The 25,042-nt window shown below is 41.8% G+C and overlaps 1 protein-coding gene across 3 annotated transcripts in view; it reads left to right on the top strand.

Annotated features, from left to right (window-relative positions):
- vps50 (VPS50 EARP/GARPII complex subunit) overlaps positions 1-25,042 on the top strand; it is a 107,391-nt gene that overhangs the window by 26,599 nt on the left and 55,750 nt on the right. For all 3 annotated transcript variants that reach the window (XM_069694612.1, XM_069694621.1, XM_069694605.1), the window contains 4 exons: positions 7,371-7,413; positions 8,855-8,953; positions 11,619-11,759; positions 21,772-21,904. In XM_069694612.1, coding sequence (XP_069550713.1) covers positions 7,371-7,413; positions 8,855-8,953; positions 11,619-11,759; positions 21,772-21,904 — 416 coding nt within the window. The remainder of the gene's footprint in view (positions 1-7,370; positions 7,414-8,854; positions 8,954-11,618; positions 11,760-21,771; positions 21,905-25,042) is intronic.

The following is a 25,042-nucleotide window of genomic DNA, read 5'->3' as shown; positions in this document are numbered from 1 at the left end:
GAATGTGTTGAGAACAAAATAACATAAGAATGATCAATGGACATCAAAATCATTATCCCATGGAGGTCTGGATTCAGAATCATACTCAAAATAAAAGTGGAAAAATCAGATCACAGGCTGATCCAACTTCTGTGGAAATTCCTCAAGACAAGTCAAAATGAGGCTCAGTAGTGTGTGTGGCCTCCATGTGCCTGTATACACTCCCTACAATGCCTGGGCATTCTCCTGATGAGACGACGGATGTTCTCCTGAGGGATCTCCTCCCAGACCTGGATCAAAGCATCAGTCAACTCCTGGACAGTCTGTGGTGCGACGTGGCGTTGGTGGACGGAACGAGACATGATGTCCCAGATGTGCTGGATTGGATTCAGGTCTGGGGAACAGGCAGGCCGGTCCATAGCATCAATGCCTTCATCATGCAGGAACTGCTGACACACTCCAGCCACATGAGGCCTAGAATTGTCATGCATCAGAAGGAACCCAGGGCCCACTGCACCAGCATATGGTCTTACAATGGGTCTGAGGATCTCATCCCGGTACCTAATGGCAGTCAGGGTACCTCTAGCTAGCATATGGAGGGCTGTGCAACCCTCCAAAGAAATGCCTCCCCAGACCATCGCCAAACCGGTCACGCTGGAGGATGTTGCAGGCAGCAGAACGTTCTCCACGGTGTCTCCAGACTCTGTCACATGTGCTCAGTGTGAACCTGCTCTCATCCGTGAAGAGCACAGGGCGCCAATGGAGAAGCTGACAATCTTGGTGTTCTCTGGCAAAGTCCAATCGCCCTGCACGGTGTTGGGCTGTAAGCACAGGCCCCACTTGTGGACGTCGGGCCCTCGTACCACCCTCATGGAGTCTGTTTCTGACAGTTTGAGCAGAAACATGCACATTAGTGGCCTGCTGGAGGTCATTTTGTAGGGCTCTGGCAGTGCTCCTCCTGTTCCTCCTTGCACAAAGGAGCAGATAACGGTCCTGCTGCTGGGTTGTTGTCCTCCTATGGCCCCCTCCACGTCTCCTGGTGTACCGGCCTGTCTCCTGGTATCTCCTCCATGCTCTTGACACTGTGCTGACAGACACAGCAAACCTTCTTGCCACAGCGTGCGTTGATGTGCCATCCTGGATGAGCTGCACTACCTGAGAAACTTCTGTGGGTTGAAGACACCACCTCATGCTACCTGTAGTGGTGAGGGCACTGGCAAAATGCAAAAGTGACCAAAAACCAGCCAGAAAGGACGAGGACAGAGAAATAGTCTGTGGTCACCACCTGCAGAACCGTTCCTTTATAGGGGTTGTCTTGATAATTGCCTCATTTCCACCTGTTGTCTGTTCCATTTGCACAACAGCAGGTGAAGTTGATCCACAACCAGTGTTGTTTCCTAACTGGACAGGTTGATTTCCCAGAAGTGTGATTGACTTGGAGTTACATTGTGTTGTTTAAGTGTTCCTTTTATTTTTTTGAGCAGTGTAAAATAGTTGCCGTGGACTGGAAAGTTTGAAGCGACAAGATAGAAAGACGCAGGCTTGCAGGTGGCTAGTCGTGCCATACAGATGGTGAAACAGAAAAACACATCAGCAGACAGACAGGCAGACATCCTTTATCGAAAGCACGCGTGACGCATTAGAACACCTGAGGAAATGTGAATCACGAGGAAAACACAGGGATTGAAATGCTTACACATGACTGTCATAACAAATCGTTCTTTCTACTTGCCTCTGTACTGAGAGAAAAAGTAGGATTTGAAAGGTTGCCACAAAAATCAAAGGTGTATCGAGGCTTTAAGTGGATAAGCATCTGTATGTAGGACTGCACTCAGCACACGGGGCAAGTCATTGAATAGCTGAGGGTCAAGCATGCGTGTCAATTTAGTCAGAAGGTGGGTGCCACAGCGCTCAGTTTTTGTTGGACCACTTCAGCGGAACCACAGACCTAGAAACATGCCTGTTTGTCACTGAGTGAGTGATCAAAGTTACACCATTGGTCGTGCTGTGACAAATAAACATCTCACCTCATTTTTGTCAGCCAATTAGTCCTGTAGAGTCTAATTGGGGGGACTTGCTCCTCTTAGTGTAGCTCAAAATGAAGCTCTTGCTGAAAAGGAGGCGTTTATGTCAACAATAATAACAATTGCTTACCACAGACTGGAGGAGAAAACAATGGGGATCTTGCTATGGCAATTCCATTTGAGTGACAGATTGACTGCTGGGAAATGGTTATCAATAAGGCACTATTATTAAGGCACACATTGTACTGAGGCTTTAAGCCCAAAACTGCTGGAACCCTGACCGCAGTATTGTCCTCTTCAGGCATCTCGTTCCCAGTCTGCCTCTCCTTCATTTAACCTTGTAACTAGGGTTTTCCATGGACTGCTGAAAGCCGTACGTGGAGGCTTTGTTTCATGCTTGACCTTCCTTTGTCTTCATCTCTTACCCTTTAAAAGTCAATGTTGTTTTCCCAGGAAGGCACTTACACAGCATCATGCTCTGTCTCAGTCCATTTGCATCAGGCAGTCCACATAGGCATCTACTAGGCAGCTTAAGACCCCAACAATTCAGCACAGTGCTCATAAATTGTGAACTCTGCTGTGACTATAGAATAGTAAAACTTGTCATCCAGCCTACACCTTTTGAAATTGTTTTCTTCACAGTCTAATAATTTCATAGTATTTCTTGCAGAAAAATATTCTGACGTGTTAAGGTGTGTAAATATGTATCTTCCAGTTAGACTCAGGACATTTATTATGAACATATTGCAAATCAATTTCCATATTTCACGTCTGGAAATGACTTCTGACAGATTCGTTCTGCAGAAGTAGAAAGAAATGTGTTGTTTCTTACAGAACTCGTCGTAATTTAGAATAACGATCTCAGGTCTGTGTTCCCCCCCCCCCCCCAAAAAAAAAAAAAAAAAAAATCAGGATTTCCAGGGTGTTAAACAGAAATACACACACACACACACACACACACACACACACACACACACACACACACACACACACACACACACACACACACACACACACACACACACACACACACTTGCAGTCTGGCTCAGAATACAATACTTATTTTATAGTAGTTGTTGTACAGATAGTCGGTGGGTTATCCGAGGTGAAGCTCCTCCATATCTCCACTTCAGATGAGGCCCCGCTTTTGTATTTAGAAAGATTATTTGTTCAGCTGGTATAATCTATTCGAAAGACGGGGCGGTTCAGCTGCATGTTCAAGAGGCGAAAACATAGGGCAGGCGGCTTCTGAATGAATTTTTGTGTCACTTATGTTCACAGTCTCGACTCTCGACATACAAACAGTTGTGCGCAGGCTGCCCAACATGACACTAGAAACACGTCCGCAGTTCACTAATTTATTCAGAGCCACGGTGCCTTCAATCTCCTCTTTATGTCTGTCGAGCAGGTTCTCAGTCGTCACCGTTTGTCACTTGAAGTTGTGTTTACTTGCAGTGGTTTAGAGATCACGATAAAGGCCCCCCACTCACAATAATTGCAGGAGCGTATTCAAAGTCAAGTCGAGTACATTGGTCTGAGTGACGTGTTGTTTGGGTCGTGTTTTTTTTTTAATACTCTGGCTGATAGAGCCACAGTGCATTTGTCTGTTTCTCCATTTGTCATCAACATTACTTTTACAGTTATGCTTGTATAGGTAGAAGAAAGAAGATGCTGAACATATTTATTTCAGTTTAATTGTAAGCCCGTCTTTTTCACGATGTGCACCAATTATGCCGCGTGCATTCATTTCTGCAGCCAACCTGCTTCAGTCAGACATGCTGTCTTCTTTCTAAACGTTTGGATTTAATTGGATTTTCACATGAGCCTGAACCTAAAGCATTGTAAGTTATTAAGGGCATATCTAAAATTTGCAAATATCTGAAATATTTTTCTTTTTTTCTTTTTTCACATCTGCTGTAAATCATAATAAGCTCGTATGACGCAAACAATTTGTACAGCTGTGTCCCAGTTTTGCACCGACTCTGGATTGGACAATAAATTCACAAAAAACAAACAAAAGCAAAAACAATGTGAGACTCAATGAACTATTGAAATGTCGCTCGTAAACCAGCGTCTGTTTATCAACTTTTGGTGCTACGATCGTTTGACCTCGGAGGGCCCATAAGTCAGAAATGCAGAAATGGTTACAAACTCACGAGAGATATCGGAGCCAAATATTTATCACATAAAATCTTGCACTTGAAGAAAGTAATACAATACAATCCAAGCATGTTCCAATGGTCTTTCGTCATCACTTTTTCCCCACGGCTCTCACTCCAAACCCCTTCCATCTTCGAATTCTTTTGTTCTCGTCTCGTAGCTCCCCCGTAACCACCTCTGCGTTCTCACTTGCATAATTGGGGTTGCTGTTGTCCCCTCTCGCCGTTTCACTCTTTGAAGCCCTTCCCTCGCCGCTCTGTTGCCTCTCTGCCTGCCTTGTAGCAGCGGCTATCCCGACCGCAGCAAAAGCGCCGTCCTCACAAAATCTGAGCATCTGGCAGACCCTTGGAAGCACAGTGCATGTTGCCTGTTTAGCAAGTCAGCAAGTCACCATGGAGCGACTCTCCTCAAGGCCCAATGGACACCTACAACCAGTGATAATTGAAAAAGGGGTGGGAAAAAAGTACCTGACTTCTGCATAACTCTATTTCAATGCTTGCATTCCCCGCAGGGAACAGATTGTTAATTAGGTTTTTTCTCCTCATCTGTTATTTATGCATTCTGTCTGATCGTGGAAGGGTGCCAGTGTGGAGGGAGGAGCTGCATCTGTACGCACAAGAATACGCTCTGGACAGTATAATTATGTGATATATATATATCCCGGGGACGGACCCAGAATAACAGCGGGTGACCTGGATTATTGGCTTTCAGTTGACCCCCTGTGTTGTGTTTTGCCAGGTGATCATGGATCCTTTTGTTGTGCTGGAGTTAAGTCTTGCAGGCCCAATGTGGACTTTGTTAGTAGACTGTTAAATCAGTCCGTTTAACTGAATGGTTATGATGTGTACTCTGAAGTTAGATGACATGAACAAAAGGGCAGGGTATTGATCGGCAGTTGAATGGTTGTGTAGCAAATGAGGATGTGGTCCAGACATTTGTAAGTGTCTCTTTTTTCTCCTGTTTTTCAAAATAGAAGTTTGACTTTTTTGGGAAATACTTTTCTTGCTAAATGTGAGACGAGAATGTTGAGGCTGTCTGTATGCTAAATATGGCGCTTTCATTTAGCAGGGAGTTATCTGAGCTTAGCAGAAAGACTGGAAACTGCTAGTCTGGCTCTGTACGAAGGTACATAAAATAACACAACCACCACCTCTAAAGCTTGTTTGTTAAATCCATATACAAATGAAAATGTAAAAATGATCTTTTTGGGTTTTAAGGGGAGTTGTGTGCTGTAAATATTTTCTGGCTTTTCCAGTTGGGAAGTCATTGATTTGTCCCGCTCTTGTCCAGATTAAACCAGCAAGATATAAACGAGCTTTACCTGTGGTAGTAGGCTTATATCTGAACTCTGGGAAGACATACACTTCTTCAACAGTTTGTCATATGCTTTTCAAATGCTGTTCAGCTTGTGGTTTATCTCCAGAATATTCTGTAATGAACATTGCATTTATCCTCTTGGCCTCTGCTCCTCTGCTGTATCTCCTTAGTCTGGCTGCCAGAAGCACAAGCCTTGATTTCACCCTCTCCTGGGTCTTGCTATGGACATTCTGATTTCTTTCTCCAGTCGCCAGGACCTGACATTGATCAGTTCACCCCTCTATAGTTGAGCCAGCTTTCTAACGCTAAATATTTTCTGAATCGTGGCATCCAATCCTAGTTTCCACTGAGGATACCGGCTACAGTATGACTTCCCCTCTGATATAGTTGAGAATTTCTGGTGTTATCATTGCTGTAGCACATACCAACTCTGCAGAGTCCATTAATGTGGTAGTAATGGAGATTGGGAGTCAGACTCTCATTTGCCATCTGCAACTGTATGTCATACTGCCATTAAACTGCCTAGTCATCCTTAAAAGTTCCGTTCAGACACTCGCTGAAAGCTGCTGACTCCTAACTTTCTCTCTAATATCTGCTTTTTGGCCAATGTTTCATTTGACATCTTGGTATTGCTTCACATTGTGCTTACTAGTATTATGTGTGTGTCAATGTTGTTTGAAAGTCGCCTCCTTCAGTCCCCAGTTCTGGTAGCAGCTGTCTTTTGTGTAGGTTGAACATTTGGTAACTGACAGCTTCTCAGATTTATACGCACACACAGGCAGATACAAAAGGGTTACAGTGCATCACAGTTTTACATGGCTTATTCATTTTGTTACTTGTTTCAGAAACTGCACGTCGAACAAAACCCGCAGTCTCCTCTCAGTTTCTCTGCTCCCTCCTTCTTGCTCGCCTCACCCTCTTTCCCCAACTGAAGCTAAGATGCTTAATTAGCAATTTGTTAAGGACACTCTCTGCCTTGGGCGATTGCAGACTCACAAGGCACCACATAAGAGCAGGCTGACCTGAAAAAGACCCCAAGCAAAGCAGGGACAGAGGCGGGTAAACGGTGGAACGGAGGATGATTATGAATGGACGCAGTGCACGGGGGAGCCACGGGGGAATTGAAATGGTGTCTTGGGATCTGCAAAATAGTCTGGATTTCTAATGCTATTTCTCAACTTTTTCAGTTGAAAGCATTTTCTTGGATGAGGCAAACTCTGAGGATGCGTAGGCGTTTTGTGTCTCGGATAGAGTCGAAGATGAACACACAAACACACGCAAGCTAGGAGAATTCAAACTCGATTTTACTGTAGAAATTGAAAAAGGATAAACTGAGCAGAAGAAACTGCTTCCCTTTCTAAAGTTGGGATACATCCATCACTTATTCCCAGTTTATATGTGTTTCATTGGTGTTTGCTGGGACTTCCCGGCAGAAGACATGTTGGATTTCAATGGAACCTTACTGGTTAAATACAGGATATAAAATACATTTCCTGGTTAATATAAAAAAAAATACATCAGTTTTATTTATTTGTAAAAAACGAATTGTAGATAACTGATAACATGTTAATCATTCTTAACTTCATTGATCACGTCCCTTATTTGGTTACAAATTCTTAATATAAAGATAGGTTGGATTTCCTACAGTCTGAGTATTTTCAGTATCTTTTACTGTTGGTCAAATGAACAATTTCATGGATCAGTTTAGACAGCAGTAATTTGTGTTAAGCATTTGACATTAACTGTTGTCATTTCACACAAAAAATTTGACATTTTATTGACAGCTGTTAAATACTTTCAACAAAATATATTGGATATATTATTTGATAATGTATTTTATTGTTCGCTGACTTCACATTCCCCTTCAACAGTCTCTGTTTTCTTCCACAGCGAATTGAATTCCAAACTACAGGACACTCTGGAGCAAATAGAGGTGTGTGCTTTGCTTCTAATGCCATGACCTGATATCCTGCTGCAGAGACAGTGGAGCACTTTCTCCAAAAGATTCCTCCAGCTCCGCTGTCACAAGGACAGATACAGGAGATCATTACTGCCGATCGCAATTAGACTGTACAATAACTCACCTCTGGCAAAATCCATCACATAACAGTAACACTTGTCTGTGTTTCTTGGTTGTTTGTATATAATATATATAGATATATACTGTACTGTATATACTGTGCATTTTATATTTTTTACTGCTATTTTACTGCTATTTTATTGCTTTTCTATTGTTCTATTATTATCTTATTGCTTCTGTATGCTGCTGTAGCGAAAAAAAATGTCCCCTCAGGGATTAATAAAGTAACTACCTAACCTAACCAATAAGGAGACTTTTAGTAGTGCAAAATATTTTGTACCAACCTTGTAATTTTCCAGCAGCCTTCATCTGAAAGAAGCAATTTATACTTCATTTTGACATTTTGATGGTTTGTCTTTCTCAATCTGGGTGTGCCAAATATTGACACATCCAGAAAGTCATTATTGTGAGTGTGGAAGCGCGGTAAATTATATCTGTTTCATCTCTAGCTGTGTTGTGACATTTGTGCGTGATGAATGGTATGCAAAGCAATTTTCTCTGCACCGCTGCTGCGCTTGAGTAGATTAATTACTCACAGTTTTGTTTGTACACAAGAAAGAGGCGTGCGTGTACGCACACGTGTACGATAAGTAGTCACTCGCTTAGGTGCTTGTTTGTTTACCTGTCAGGATGAGTCAGTGCATAAGCAATGCCAAATCCTCTAAAATCATAAAGGTGTGTTTGTTCTTGTGTTTACACAAACACAGTCACAAATTAAAGCCAGTTCTATTAAAATTGGTTAAACACACGGTTCACAGTCAGGGGCTTTCGTTTTCTATTTGTGCCCCATCTCATATATTCTACACATTCACAGTATATACTGTGTATGTAATCATCCAACACACTTTTGAATTTCGTTAATATCATTACTGATTAGTTACTTCTTGTCATGTACTTCTTGTGTTTTTGCTGCTGCAGTCTCAAGTCCCGCTTTGAGAAAATTCTTTGTGACGGAAGGCATTTGCTCAATTAGCCGTTGTCAGCGCTAAACGGTGTGAGGTGGCCTTATTGAGTCAGGGCCATTACACATCCCTATCCTCCCTAGTTTCATACTCACCTGGTTTTACTTTCTTTTGCCATTCTTTTCATCTCTTTGTCAAAGACTTACACACATACGCATACTGTATCTACACCCACATCTAAGCACCTACCCATGGCCTTGTGCTATAGCTTCACATCTGCACATCTATATGTAAATCCCAGGTCTTAACATTGATAATCCCCTCTCTTTTTTTTCTTTCCCTTTACCTGTGCCCCTTCTTTGCCTTTGTCATCTATCTATTTCTGTCTCCAGGAGCAGCTTGACGTCGCCCTGTCGAAGACTTGTAAGCACTTTGATGTTTCGCACTACACCAAGGTCCAGCTGGCATACACGCTCCTGGGCAAAACACAGGTCAGTGGTTTGACCAGTCTGCAGGGTCACTGTCTCTTGTTTGGGGATTTGAAAGATAATGACAAAGTTTGTTGTATTTTCCTTGATTGTTCGTCTCCTTTTGGCACTCTTTTTTTTCTGTTGGCAAAGTCATTTCCTCACATTTGCAACCATTTGAACAGCATTAAAAAAAATTCACATGACAATGTAATTAGTTTTATTCAAATTTCTCGTAGTCATTATTCCTTTTTGCCACAGTGGCATGTTGTCACGAGTTGAGTAAATTCAGGGTCTTTTCTCTTTGGAGTTAAGAGTATTTTGGGCTTTTTGAATGAGTAAGGCCCCGGGGTCCGTGCCATGTCATCCTTTTACAATTGAACAATCAACCGCCACCCAAAAAAATCACACACAAAAAGGAGTTGTGATTCTCCAAATACAACCGTAGAAAATATTTAAAATAAGCTTTTGAAACATCAAATAATGCTGTCACAAACAACATGTTTGTAAGTTAAGTTTTTATGACTCCTTGCCGATACATCAAAGCAAAGGATTTAGGGGATTTTTTTTCTCAGAAAAAACATCTACGTTTGTAATTCTGATGAACAGTGATGAGTTTGTTGGGGTTTAATCAATGCCAGGAAAAGAAAATAACTTTATCATATTGTAACATACCACGTCAAGTATATTTTTACTTTCTCCTTACATTGGTCTCATGGCTCTCCCTGTCATTATCTGGCACTGATTCACTGGCTTCTCTCAGTCTAAATAGCCTCGCCATTAATCTGGTCAAACATCTGCTTGTTTGCAATAGGAGTGTTTCCTTTTTGCAGTTTAGGACTAATAATGTGTTCCAAGATTGCTGGCTGGAAATTGGGATTATTGTTACGTATAGGTGTTGCCATTAGTTGCCTGCTTTTTCTTTTGCAGCCCATACTTTGTGAAAGAGGGCAAAAAAATGTTGGAATTACCTCGGTGGCAGCAGGGAGTCTGAATGGATGGGGGCAACATTTTGTGGTCGTGAGCTTGTGGAAAGAAAATCTAATTGCACTGCAACACCAGTACCTAAGGCTTCGTTCAGTACTGTGCCCACGTCTCCTGTGACTCTGGTGTCCTCATTTCTCAAGGGTCCCATAGCGAGACAGTGGTTGGGAGCCGCCACAGAAAATGGGGGTAAATGTAATTTGACTTTGAAAGAGAATAAACGATAACAGTCTCAATTTGGGAAGACACAAACAGAGCACAGTGCGGTGGAGCAAAACTGTACTGTGTGTGCGTGTGTGTGTGCACCTGTGTGTGCGTGAAATCATGGTCTAGAACAGATTTTGGATTAAGTTGCCAATTAAATCTTTGATTATTATCTTTTCAGCATACACTGCTGTTTTCTATCTGCTCAGGACCAACCTGACTAAGTTGGTGACTTGCTGTTGAACAAAGTTCAGCTTTAAGCAATTTTCCACAGGACTTTGTGGAAACACAAGTTAATATCCTCACGCAGCGGGAAATACACCCATCCGTCCAAAATAGCATACTGTTTCCATATCATGTTTTGCCTCGTCTAGGCAGTGAAAATCAACGCGCTAACATTTAGGGGAAAACAACAACACGTGATTAGGGTTAGGCACAAAAGCTAGCTGATTAGAAAAATATTTCTTCATAGAAATTCACATCAAATTTTTCTCAGACTGAAACCCAGGTGTCCTGGGTGTAACTTCTGAGTTTGATCTATCCACCCATCCCCAAACTACCTCCCTCCTTTTGTACTGTACTTTCTCAAATAACCTTTGTTACATGGGCCCTGTCTCATGACCTCCTCCTTCAAACATGCATGTACTTCCATGCAGAGGCAAAACGTGACACTTAAATGATATCCTTTTGCCGACTGAAAACGTATTACACACTATAGCTTGATACTGGGCTGGGAAACAACAACAGAGCTAAAACAGTAGTAAATATTGAACATCAGGTTGACACAACTCCAAATGAATGCTGATGCTCTTCCATGTCTGTTGGATGTGTACATAGAGAAAAAGTACCTGCTTATAGTTGATTTCAAACAAAGCCAGAGCAGAGGTGGAAGAGGCTGGTTGGGAGATACATCAAAGACACGGAAAAGTACATCTTAACTATTTCTATTCAATATATACTATATACTTTTAGTGTTTGACAGTTTAAGATTAATTGATTAGTTTTTCTTTTCACTCAAAGCAATTTGATTATAAAGGATTTTGATGAAATGGCATTCCTCATGAGATTAGTAGTGCGACAACAGAACTGCTAGAAGCAGTTAGCTGTGCTGCCACACCATCCGTGTCACAAAAAATATGTCTCTGCCACTCTGTTTTTCTGAGTATTTCTTGTCCTTATTGCTTCATTACTTTTATTTTTCACAGCACATTACACTTGAGTTGTGAATCACGGAAACTGGAAACAAAATTTCCCATTCTCACTTGGACGTTGCAGTTCCCAGGGTGGACAGCTATCCTCATTCCCCCCATGCAATATTGTGCAACCAACATAATATGTCCGGAGATAATTCAGATCATCAAGTGTACACGATGTGTGTCCAAGAAGACATTTGATTTGCAATTTCCCTGCTGTTTGCCTTTTCACAGATCCCCACTGGCAGACTGACAGTGACATCTTGATACAATAGTTTTCATAACACTGTGTTTGGCTCTTTCTGCAGACTGCTATGGACCAGCTGCACATGCACTTCACCCAGGCCATCCACAACACAGTGTTCCAAGTGGTACTGGGATATGTTGAGCTGTGTGCCGGCAACGCCGATACAAAGTTCCAGAAGATGCAGTACAAGGACCTGTGCACGGTAAGGATGTGTGTGGTAATTTTTTCCTCCACTGTTCACCCACTCTGTAAGGAGCTGAGAAGCTTTTTGATTGATTTGGTTAGATGCTACTATGAAGACTTGCATCATCTCAAGTCAGTGAAGTGAGAGCTTGTATAAAACACACAACATTTACAAACTGCTAGGACAAAATGCATGGAACACGCACATCTTACTGACAACCCTCCCTTAACGTTTTTATCGTCTTTTAGCCAAGCACTAATAGGCTTTGTTTCATGACAAGAGATTCTTCCGATTTTCCATAATATAGTGTAACGCTGGAGGAGACGAGAGCATGGAGAGAGTGATTGAAAGAAAGGGGGAAAAAAAGTTATTATTTAAGTGAGAAGCATAGTGGACCGTAGCCCTTCACTGAGATAATTAATCTTGCTCACCAAACAGAACCAATGCACCGCAGCAGCAGCAGCACTTTTTGACTGGGGTCTCCATATTGGTCCGCACGCCTCAGTTCCCTCTCTGTCTTTTTCTTTCCCCTCAAATTTGGAATAAATCACATTTGCATGCCCAGCAAGCCATAGCTTGGCCAATTCATCATGAACTTGCTGAGAGTGAGTTTTCCTCCCCGAGGGGCTGTGTTACAGTCCGACCTGTGTAGTGGTGTAGTAAAGGTTATCCCAGCCTCGTTTGAGGATACAGTTTGTTCCTTTACAGTCTCTCCCAAGATATCAGCTATTTGTGTGTATTCCTCCTTCACTCTTTAGCTCCATGTTTGGTGTGGCTGTTTGACTGCACAGCTTTTACCAGGGGCATTGCCAGCTGTGCTCATTTCCACAATGGCCTGTCCTTTACCTCTTACCTTTGTGTTACCTCTCCCCGCCTTCACTCCTCATCCCCTGATTCCTGCTTCTTTTTGTCCCTGTTTATGCTTGGTTTCCTGCCTCTCCTGGTAGGTGGCCTAAGAGGAGTTTTTTTTAAAAAAAATTTAATTTATGTTAAGGGGTTCTGGGTCAAGGCTTCTTTTGTTTGGGTCCTGGTTGCCGTTCCAGTTGGAAAGTTTTCGTACCGGCTTCATATTTCCCCTGTTTTTCACACACTAATGTAATGTTTGGCCAAGAATATTAATGTACTCAGTAAAACATTGTTACCTCAAGCTAAGGTGACATACTTAACTGTCCATATCCTCTGTTCCTTTTCTTTTTGTTTTTTTTTCCTGTGAACCAAACTATTATTTTATTTCTAACTAACAATTTTTCAATTTGGTTGTATTCTGTGCAATGCTAATAACATCTATTCTATTCTATTCTATTCTATTCTATTCTATTCTATTCTATTCTATTCTATTCTATTCTATTCTGCTTTGTTCTGTTCTGTTTTGATCTATTCTGTTCTGTTCTGTTCTGTTTTGTTTTTTTCTTTTTGTAATCTATGACACAGATCTGAATTATGGTGACACTGTACACTAGTTATAGACACACTCTAATGTTTACTTGTGTTTAATAGATTCACTGTCAGCACGGCGTGTTGCCTGGATGATTCCACTCATACCACAGGAACACTTGTTTATATTGTACACTCAACAATTTAAGGTTGGGCAGATGTGTGGTTAGGTTCTCGGCTGTGAGATCATGATTGATCGGGTAGCCCTTACACAAACACAAGCGCACACTCAAATGAAGAGGTTTGTGAACACCCACTTGCAGTTCATCTGTGTCACTGACGGCCTTTTCAGCCTGTCTGCAGTCGCTTTTATGGGAAGATCAAGGGTTTTGCTTCCTTTGACTCCTTATGGTAGATTATTTTATTGAAGGCACTTATGTACCTGACTTTAAAATGTCAAATGGAGAACAAATCAACGCACCCATGTGAAATACACTCACTCACTCTCACACACACACACACACACACACACACACACACACACACACACACACACACACACACACACACACACACACACACACACACACACACACACACACACACACACACACACACACACACACACACACACACATATAGGACTGAGGTGGTTTTAAAGAAGTACTAAAAGTCTCAAGAAGGGCTTTAAAACTTGTTCCAAAATACCTGTCAGTGTCCTTCTCTGAGTACATTTTGGATTTTGCTGCAAAAAGTCCCTCACTCGTTTCTAAGGTTTCTCTGGCTTGTATAAATTTACACCTGTGACAAATTCTGGCTTAAATCAACAGATTGACTTAAAAATGTGGTTGAGGAAATCAGCAATGTTCTCTGCTCCATAAACAAATAATGCAGATTTTTCTTGAGCAAGGCATTACAAATCCCATCTGCTGCTGCAAAGTTGCACTGTAGAGAATGTACTGACTGTGTAGAACTGCATCAGCAGCAGAAAATGCACACCCCCAACTGTGACAGAAAATACTGCCTCAGTGGGTGAGGCCAAGTCGCTCAGTTGAGAAGCCAATAGAGATTACAGGAAACCATATCATCCCCGGCAGGTATGGAGCCACCAGCAGCATTGTGTGGTTGCTTCTATCTATTCTGTGAAGTGTCAGCAGGAGCAGTGGAAGCGGAGGGAACGTATACAAGAGGCAGTCTGGTCAGAGGTGTGCCAGCAGTACATCCTGCCCCAATGGACTGGCTGGTTTCAAGAGGGAGAACCGCGGCTCCACTCTGCTGCCTTGTTCTGCACACCTTGCAAATGCCTTGCCCTAAGTCTTGCAAAGGAAAGTGAGGACCACTGAAGCAGCCTCTGAGCCTCCTCTAGGGGCTGACTGGATTTAGTGTCTCCTGGTGCTTCACATGAAAAACTTTTGAAGTTTTGTCTGACCGAACAAGGACATGTTTCCCTTCCAAGACAGGGAAGAAATATCTGAGGGATATGCTTACTGCATGTAGCTGAGCCTTTGCTGAGGCCCTGCTGGTCCGTCATTTTACACAGACCCTCAGCATGGGAGGGAGGAATCTGTTACCACCATCTCCTGATGAAAGGGAAGGGAGCCCAGCGAAACTCCATGGCACAGATAAACCGAGTTCTAGAATCCAAAGGTACTAGTTATTGATCATCACCATCCTGCTTTGGTTCCTCTTGGGGTTGAGGACCGAACAATTGATACCGTAAAGCAAGGTGATATACTGAGACTTTTAAAACAAATCTAATGTCAGGAAAACTGTCATAGTGTAAAGCCCACTCCATCCTATATAAAATCGGAGTAAATAAAGTTTGCCTTTTTCATGCAATCAGAACAGTTGGATGCACTTGCATTTATCATCGGGGCCAAACACTCGCCTAAAAATCCAATTAAACCAGCACTTAGAACGCCGTAAGGCTACCGATGTCGACAGAGGGAACAGCGCAGCTCCAAATTCAAACTGCTGGTGTCGCAGACAATTTATACAAATTACTTTGGTAGGTGTAATTGCACATGATCACCATTAGCGTTAGGTCAGTAGTCAAGGAACAAAAGGCACTCTTCAGAGCGATTCCCCAACTGTCCTCATAACCAGGCAAAAAAGCCTCAGAGAGAGTGATCCGTCAAGTATATAAAAAAAAATCAGGTGCTAAGTGGTTAGCAGTGCTTACCTGTTGGGGAACTAAAGGTGGCTACTTGCCTGAAAATGGCCAATGCTTTGTAGTTAAAGTTTCGACAAAAACTTCCAGCAGAGATGAGCAATGGCCATGCAGCTTCTGTAGGATAGAATATTGCTCCGAGCAACAAGTTACTGGCATAGGCAGTAAAGCACAGATGCTAGCTAATGCCAACAACATACGCTCGACCTGCTGCGCATGGTCACTGTGCACATCCCAATGCATATCGTCTCTGGCAGTCAGGAAGACTGCAACACAACTTAGTGTTTGCGAAGAAGAGAAAACTTCAGAGGCCGTTCCCCTGATGAATACATGCTGAAGAAAGTGTGAGAGCCTCTTTGCACCCTTTGGACCTGCCTCTTAGTTTTACACCTTTAAATTCAAGGGAAATGGGAGCTCTCACAAAGGTCACTTCTGAGTGTGAAAGGGTCGTATTCATTTTTCATCAACATCTCATCATTATGGGATATCCTCACTCCATATCAATCCCTGGTCTGTCTGACTTTTCTCCTGATGCAAATTGGATAGTTCACTCCCAAACTCATAGGAGGCTTTTACAGAAGAGAAGGCGAGTATAAAGGCCAGATAGTTAAAGTATTGCTCTCCATCTGTCAGCTGGTAGCCTGCTAAACTAAAAATAGTAGCACATTAGAAGGGGCTACCACAAATAGTTGTTTGTTCCTTCAACAAACAGCAGCATTCAAATCACAGTGAGTGTAATTATATAGTAACAACCTTTATGTTCTGTAAAAGCTTGTCGCTGGGCTTATGACTTTTATTAGTTTTTTTTTTTTGCCTGTGTTGTAAAAATGTATCAGCTCTACTGATAATAGAAACATCTCCAGTAACCTATTGTGATCAATCCCACACTCTGTTGTGCAGTGCTGATTTTTATTTATTTATTTATTTTTTTATATAAAACTTGACCTTTATGGCTGTTGTGTGTCTGAAGTATTTTGTCAGGATGTGGAGTGGATGTAGAGCCAGATGTTGCTTTTTCATGTTGAGCAGTGCCAGCTATGATCCTATGCCAGATTTTTGTGTTAACTGAAACTGCAGATTGCTTCATTGTAGACTATTAACAATCTACTACAGCTCTTATGGATGGAAACTGGTCTCATGTAGATTATTGTTGTTAATCTGTCACAGTAGTGATATATAGCTAAAGACTGCAGCATTTTATCAATTGTTTTCGAACGTGTGTGTGTGTTTGTGATTTGGTGCCATGGTTCTGTCTCTGAACTCTTGTAGCGGCCTAGATAGCAAGGCCTTATAAATGAAGATCAGCTGTTGCCTTCTAGATTGCAGTGGGGAGGCTGATAGCAGTATAGATAAGATTTCAAGTATCTCAAAAACTTTGTTAGATTAGATGTTTTTAGAAAACTGAAATGTTATAGAGAGGAATTTCAGTGCAGATTCTTTTTTTTAAAGACTTCAATTGTATTGTGCTTTTTTTACATCAGCAGTTTACAATGTGCTTCACAGAGTTTGCGTCTCACTCACCCGTTCACACTGGTCACACTGGTGCCATGCGTTGGGTTCACTGTCTTGCCCAAGGATGCTTGCGGACAGGAGGAACTGGGGATTGAACCATCAACCTTGTGATTTGTGGGTAACCAGTTCTATCACCTGAGCGACAGCCACCTCAGTCATTGCTCACACTTGTTACTCAAACTAACCCAAACTGCCTTGATATATTTGGTCCATATTGTGTCATATGTCATGTCCACACTTGCAGGTTCCTACACCAAGTTGTGTAGCGAGTGTTCTCGTTTGCGCAAGTCTGTAAGAAAGAGAGAGAAACTCTTCTTCAGTGAACTGTACTCGGTTTATTTGCCTGCACAGCCTGTTTACAGACTGCTGATTAGGTTTTTGATCTCTTACAGGTTAATTTGTTCATTTGTTCTCATCTGAAGCATGTGTGGCGCATGTGACTGTCGCTAAATCAAGGTTAATTGCATTCCTTTGGATGTCTTTTGGAAGATGGGTGGCATTTCTGTCATGCATACCCCCCCCACATGCCCACTCACACAAATGCAAATGTGTACAGAGCACTTTTGTCTTTTCAAAACCTCTCCGACAGCTTGGCATATGTTATGTGTATAAATAGGTAACTGTCTCCAGAAAATCAAATGAGTGTTCTAAAATAGCTGCCTCCCCGATGTCTCGTCTCTGTTCGTGTTTTGAAGGAGCTGTCTGGCGACAATGTATTTATTGTTTACCTAACGGTGTGACTTGTGTCAGTTGCAGCCAGCAACATGCGCACACACAGTCGCACAAACAGTAAAAAGCAGCTGCTCTGTGTAGGCGTAGCTGAAGTTACTTCTTCTCATTAAACCCAATTGAAGATCCTAACCCACGCACCCCAGTTGCTTGGCAACATGCTGCTGTGATACGTTTGGCTGGTACAGAACATGGGATGTCAGGGTACGACAGGTTTTTGTCAGAACTGGTTCATTAGCTTACCTATGTGGAGTTAGTGGAGGAAGAATGGTTGTGGTGGTCGGGTGTAGGATGTATGACCCTTATGGCTTTGAGCAAAGATAATGCTGCCAAAAAATGTAGTCACAGGTCACACTAGATTAGATGTTAAACAGGTAGAGCAGCGGTGATGGGTGTGAGTATTGAGGGAAGTAGTCCTGGGACGCCGGGACTGCTGCTGAGCCTTCCAGAGGTGTCGTGGGCCTAACTGGACGAAACACCGGTGAAGGGAGGTGCCCACTTAATACCCCCAGTGAGATACTGCACACTCTCACCGTGTTGCCAAGGCTTTGTTATTGGTGGTTTCCACGTTGGTATATTAGCATAGCATACATAGTGTTAGTTAGTGAGATGTTTGACAGAGATTGAGTCAGTTGATCCTTGCAGTCTTATTCTGCATTAATTTGACACCTTGTGTATTGTAAAACTGTGACTACGGCTGGAGTCTGTCTGTAGTTTCACTTGTATTCAAATGTATTTATTAATTTCATGTCGGTTGTGAAGCACTTGTGCTCACTTAGTTTCTATTATTGCAAATTATAAGTAGAGTAAACTGTAATGGTTCAGGAGTAATGGAGGAAGTTGTTCATTGTTATGAGTGATATTGTTTGCTAAGGTGCCAGTAGAGCAAGACCACTTGAACTTTCTAATCCCTTAAATTCTGTCACACTATGTTGGACCTTTAGCAATAAAGCCAATATGGAGCCATATCAGCTGCACCTCTGCTGTATTTAACCGAACTAGAAAGAAACTACTTTTGGCACTCCTTAAAATCACTGAAGCTCTGCTGCACTGACTTAAAAGAGAACTAATCAGAATCTTAAACACTGTATGCTCCATGACAGTATGATCCTCGTTATGCATTACTGTTATTAGCCCTGCTGATTTGAAAATAAGCCAATTTTTTATATTTTATTGTTGAACTAGAACTTGAATATTAGAATATGACAGATACAGTGTGCAGCTGTTCAGGTAAGGAATAATCCTTTGCTCTAAATTATTCCGCTCTACACTGAAGCAACGAAGATCAAAACAAAAAGGATTTCCAAAATGTGTTCCAGCTGTTCCATGTGTCACCAAATCACCGGGTGATACTTTGGTCTGTGCTTTGTGGTGTTCATGGCTCAGATGGAGCTTTAACACTCTGTTAGTGTTGCAAGTAAAGCACAATTCTTGCAGTCAACACAGCTCATAGGGGACAGCTGGTATTTGTGTGTGATTTTGGTGGTGTGTGACTCTTTGTGTGTGACTCCTGGAGTATTCACTTCCCCACTACCAGCTGTAAACAGTACGCTGGGGTCATTATGTTGTAGAGCAGAAGTCTTCGACAGCGGGTCCGCGACCCCTAGGGGGTCCGTGGAGGTACTGCAGGGGGTCCGTGAAATTTTTGTTTGATTAGACAATTTTTCACATTTCTTAAAAAAACAACAACAATTCCACAAATTTAAATGTCTTTAAATACACATTAACATGAATCCAACATATTGTAGCGAATGGATAAATGGAGGCAGAAGATGTTATCTTTCAGTCAGAAATGCAAACATTCAACGACACACAGGAGCTCTCAAACTGGGCACAGGTTCACTCACAGCGCGAGACTAGCCTGGACCTGTCCCTCCAAGCCTCCTGCACTCCTCCAGTTTAATATAAAACACAATTTTATACAATATATATAGTAGGGGGTCCCTGCTCCATCTCTCTATCAGTTTGGGGGTCCTTGGCCTGAAAAACGTTGAAGACCCCTGTTGTAGAGGATTGTCTATGTGCTAAAATTTTTGTTTTGCAAATGAGTTGCCATCGTTCATAGTCATAAACACACATTAAGAAAACGGATTAATTTCCATTGCAGCACGCAGGTATTTAAATGTCTTTTCTACAGTTAAACAAATTGAAGGGAAGAATTGTTTTGCACTGATAAGAGCATCATTGACTGCCATCATTGGAGATTTTGCATGGCATCATACATTAACGTGTTACAGTGAAATTTGTATGAAAGCATTACCTTACCTGCAGTTTTATAAAATTGAATACAACATAGTACATAAATAATTGGTATTACTTGCTTTTCATTGGAAGAGCCGCAGGGGTTATACATCGTTTAATTTGAGTGTTCTGGGTAGTGATGTTGCGCTTCTTAGAAATGTCTGTGATCTCATAACATTTCACTCCGACAACACTGTCTCATGGAGTCATGCCTGTTGTGCAGTTCGGCTACCTTGGGGAGCAGTTTGGATTGAACATCCTATCAGTTGGGAGCCAGCACATGAAGCTCTCTTGCTGAAGGCTCACAGTCGTGAATGTACTTCATATGTCTTGCTAAGAAATGTTGTGTTGACAGATTGTCCTGGTAAGTGGAGGTTTTTCACTCAGGATCCCTCAAACCTGCCAGACAAAAAAGCCTGGAGGAGAACTTTACTCATGTTAGCTTTTTGCACAGTTGGCGTCTGTTTAATTCTGCGACTGCCAGCGTGTTCGTTTTGTAAGCGGTCTCCTAACACTTTTTCATTAACATGGTGGAGTCTTAACTGATGTTGACAGAACAGTTTCATCTGGTAGTGATTAATTTGTCTCGTTGAATGGACTCGTTGGCTTATTGAAGAGCCTTGAACTGTGTCAGTGGCTACTATTGTGGCAGCTGGACTTTTTCTTGGTGGGCCAGATTTAAATTCGGCACACATATTTTTCCAGACTGTCCGACCCAATATCTCATCTGACAGTTTCACTAACATGACTAATTCTATGTGGGTTGGTAGGTAATTGTTTATCATAAAAAAGACATCTCAACATTATAATTATCTTAAACACATTAATACATAATCCATGTTACTGGCAGAATTATCATTCATAATTGCTCCTTTGTAAATATTCACTTAATACTCCCATTTACTGTGCAACCAGTCCACTCTCCTTCCCAGGGTGTCAAATTGCAAAGTTTTTTTTCAAGGCTGTTGGCATCGGTAAGATACGCACAAGATGCCTTTTGGTGGCAGCACTGTGACCACCTGTTTGAAGAAGGAGGTCATGTGACAGAGTAGAAAAAGTGATAAAGTCCACATAGGGAGGAGGTTGGGGTGGTTGGATGGAACAAACACATGATTGTCACCTGAGTGACTGTTGATCAAGTCGGAGAGAAAGCTAAAGTCCACATGGATTTCTTTTCATTAACGTAAGTAAGTTACTTAGGTAACGATGAACAGTATGTACAGAATATAACTTGTCCCAACCTTAACTAAGTAGTTTTGGTGCCAAAACACAGTTCAACCATGTCACATTTAACCCAAACAATCATCTTTTCTTAAACCAAGGGCGCTTTGTGCGTATTGCTGAAACGCCATCAGTCTGTGACAAAACCGCCATATTTGACGCAAATCATATATATGGCAAAATTTATGTATGAACTTCACACAAGTGCTATTACCACAACAACTATAGAGTCAATCATGGATATTCATTTGCATTCTTAGGTGCCTGCTAAAACAATACTTTTTCAGTTGGTACACAATACAATTATAACATTGTTGATCATTTGTGTATGTTAATTTTGAACTAATTAAAGTTATGTTCTAAAATATTATAATAGCTCACACTAATGTGCACATCACAGAGACTTTTAGATCACTGCTCTGTCTAAGTGTGACACCAACTCAGCAGCATTCTTGTTTTAACCAGTCCTAACATTAATTAGCCCTTACATAAGATGAAAGTGTTTCTTCTGACACAGAAAAAAAGATGTTTTCCAACAGTGTCCTTGAATGATTAGTATAAGCAGGCTTTGATTAAATGTAATGTGGAGGACAGCTGATAAGCTATTTTTGGGAGCCCTGTTGCTGAATTTATTTTAAAGTAGCCCAGCACTGCGTTTCATAACTCCAAAATTATAAATTTTTCTTTAGCAGATGCAACGCAGATATGAGAAATAAAGTCCTGCAAACTATTTCAAAGAAAAGAGCGTCAGTGACCTTGTTTTCATTATCTCTCCTTTGGCAGCATATCACCCCGGACAGCTACATTCCCTGCCTGACAGATCTGTGCAAGGCCTTGTGGGAGGTGATGCTGAGCTACCATCGCACTATGCAGTGGCACGAGGAGCATGACAAACAGGAGACCACGTCCACTCCAGGTAGGAGTTTTCACCTATTCAAACTTATTTCTTCAAATTTGGCATAGCTGTTTGCTTGGGCTCGAGGATGAACTGATTAAAAGTTGGGCCTTGGTGGATTTTATATTCACCAACACTACTGTTTTGTGGAAGCTAATATTTGGTGCCTTAAACGCTCTTTCCTTTTTTCACTATTCCTTTTTAAATCTGTTTTTGTCACCTGTACTCCAAACTCTGCAAATATGCTTCCTATACCGTAGTGATGCAAAATCAGTTCACAAAGATTAATTGGAAATGGGGTCAGCGTCTTTCACACTTTCTCTCACCAGCTTTTCCTTGCAGCTTGATTTCCACATATAGTGGGTTTAGCTTTACAGCTCCCAGAAAGGAATGCCTGAACCCTGCTTGATGAAAAGAAAAAAACATACATTCAATGCGATCTGGTGCTTTAATGCAGCGCATGGTATAGTGGTTCTGAGGACAGAAATGGCATATATTTTGCAGCCTTTACTGAGTTCTCTTTCAGTGTGGAGGTCATTGGAAAGGCCAGAGGCAGAATAATCACTTGTGATTACACTGTCTCCCTCTCCTCTTTGCTACAACACAAAGAGATGTGCCGTATAGTTTTCTGGTTGTGTTGTAGCACTGTGGTGTAATAATGCACTCTTTTTGTGTATTCATTTTGTAGCATTATGAAATTTTAAGTAGGATGGCAGGCTGTCCTAATTCTAGGAAAATTAATTATATGTAAACATTATTGAATTTACATGGTGGAATTAATATGACCCTGCTCTATGGTTTCAAGGATAAATATATGCTGAGGTGATGAACCATGAATGATGCATTCTTTCTTTATGGAAATGTTTCATGTCTGACTTTGAGTTTGTTCCGTGTCCGTGCTAATACAAACAGGGCATTCCTCGACACAAATGTAAAACCACTCACTTTTCATTAAAATCATGGCTGTTTTTATTTTATGATGTTAATTATATTTCCTGTTTAAAGATGGTTTTGAGCTTCCAAGGTCATCAATATCCAAACATTTCATTTCAGGCAAGGCTTTGTATATTTTGTGACAATAACAGTGCTCTGCACTGGAAACTCAGTATAATTGCACTCAAGTTACTGCCCATTAAGGTCAGTAAGACGACATCTGTCCAAAGTCAGCCAGATGTGAAAACATCAGCCTTCAGAAGCTCCGTTGTCAAGGCAGTGCATTATTTGTGGTTAAGCATTAAGCTCCCAACAGAAGTCATATTTCTTACCAGTGTCGTCAAAGAAATATACTGGATTTTGGTTTGTGGCACTTCTCATCTCATCACTGTTTATATAATTGGTTTTGCCGAAGAGTTTATCAGGTTTTAGATGTAAATGGAAAGCTGTCATATTAGCTTGTGCCATGCGACTGCTTGTTGAACAATAGCTCATTTCCATTCCTCATACTGTACAGAGCTCATTAGGTTAATAGATTGAGGCCAAGATGATGTCCTGAGTGGTGACATGTTATGTTCTTGGGATTCATCATTAGATGCCATTGTCCTCGGTGGGGAAAGGACATACACAGTGTTCCATTTCAAGCAGCACATCTATCATCTCACTATTTGATTGGCTGTCACCTTCGTCCTCCGTGAAAAGGTGTCCCTAACCCTGGCTTTGTCCTGGTTTTCACCTAAAACAATTAATTGTGTGAACACATGTATGTGTGTGTGGGGGGTGGGGTGGGGTGGAGGTGGGGGGGCTGATCCATCAGCGTACGGATTTAGTGTTTAAGCTTTTGGCTCATTTGTGGAAGAATATTTTGCGGTTACAGTGACCTCCATCTCACACACGAGCCCATCGGTGTCCTAACAGTCACCCCCACTGAAGATCACTCTCCCCCCCACCCCCTGACTTCCTGACACATGGAACTATCCCCCCATCAAGATAGCAAAAAGAGTATCCCTTTTGGCTGGGGCCACTTGACACATTGTATTGGTCAGTGTCATGTTTCAGTAATTAATCTGGCCACTTGATGGGAGGAATTGTTGTTTCAGGAAGTAATGTGGACCAGGGTCGTTCTCCTACCTTACAAAATAGATTCTCTGCTCGAGCACACACCCGGTCATGTGTGATCAGCGGTGATGGCTGTCAGGCACAGCCGTTTCCTCCTCGTGTGGCAGAAAGTTAATAACCAGTTTGTGCATCACTGTATGTAAATGGTTCACACAGAGCATGGACATAAACCATGCAGGGTAATGTTGGAGTACATGGAGGCTGTCTGCTCTGTTATGGGTGAGAATTGGTCTTCGCACCATATTAACGCTCAGTAGTAACATGGCATTTAAACTGAATTAGAGACCCAGACTGTGAGTTCACCTACGTCTTACCCACCTCTGCTTGTACGAATTGCAGTTATTATTTTTTGATTGATCACTTAAGCATAACGTTTGTTCCCTGAGGCACCAATCAAATCTAATTTACATCTCAATATTTCCAACTTGCCTATCATGTGTAACTTAATTATTAAAATGCATCTCCTTTTAAAGTAATTTCAGGTGGGAGGTTAGATACTGTATGTTACCCTGGCTCTGTCTGCCTTTTTCTTACAACTATAGTTGTTGCTGTGATTGTAGTCTGGAAACCCTGTTCGCATGAACTCTCAAACAGACACTCTGAAGGGATTGAACCAATCAGCGACCAGAGGAGGTTGTTAAGTGCGATTTTAGTCCAGCGTTTGTTTCAAAATGTAGTTCCAACAATAGTGACGGTGGTAGAGCTAAAAGAAGTGATACAAACATTTGTAGCAATGCTCACAAATATTGAGGAATTGAAGATGAAACAAGGACCATGTCTAAAGTAAAAAAAAAAAGAAGTCCTTTACCAACATGGCATTGCACTCTGCTCACATTGGGGGAGGGTCTCTGTTTACAGTTTGGTGAGTTTCGGCGCACAACATACGGGATGTTGTGGTTAACGCCGATTGATTAAAGGCTGCTCAAATATTTTCAAAATGAACCCTCTGGTTCTAGGCCCATTACAATTACGCATCGACCGCAAACAATCCACAATGGAGCGCGGCCTGATCGATTCACAAAATGAATTTGGATTCGGTAATACCAGGCAAAATATCAGGAGCACCTCTCAATGTAACGGTTCAACACATCTAAAACATTTAGTTTT

Source organism: Brachyistius frenatus, unplaced genomic scaffold (assembly GCF_029030835.1).
Source record: "Brachyistius frenatus isolate BFR_SWC_R1_liver_20210118 unplaced genomic scaffold, ASM2903083v1 Contig_2, whole genome shotgun sequence".
NCBI classification, from domain to species: Eukaryota; Metazoa; Chordata; class Actinopteri; family Embiotocidae; genus Brachyistius; species Brachyistius frenatus.
The sequence above is the reverse complement of the archived record's forward strand: the minus strand, read 5'-3'. Positions and strand labels throughout refer to the sequence as shown.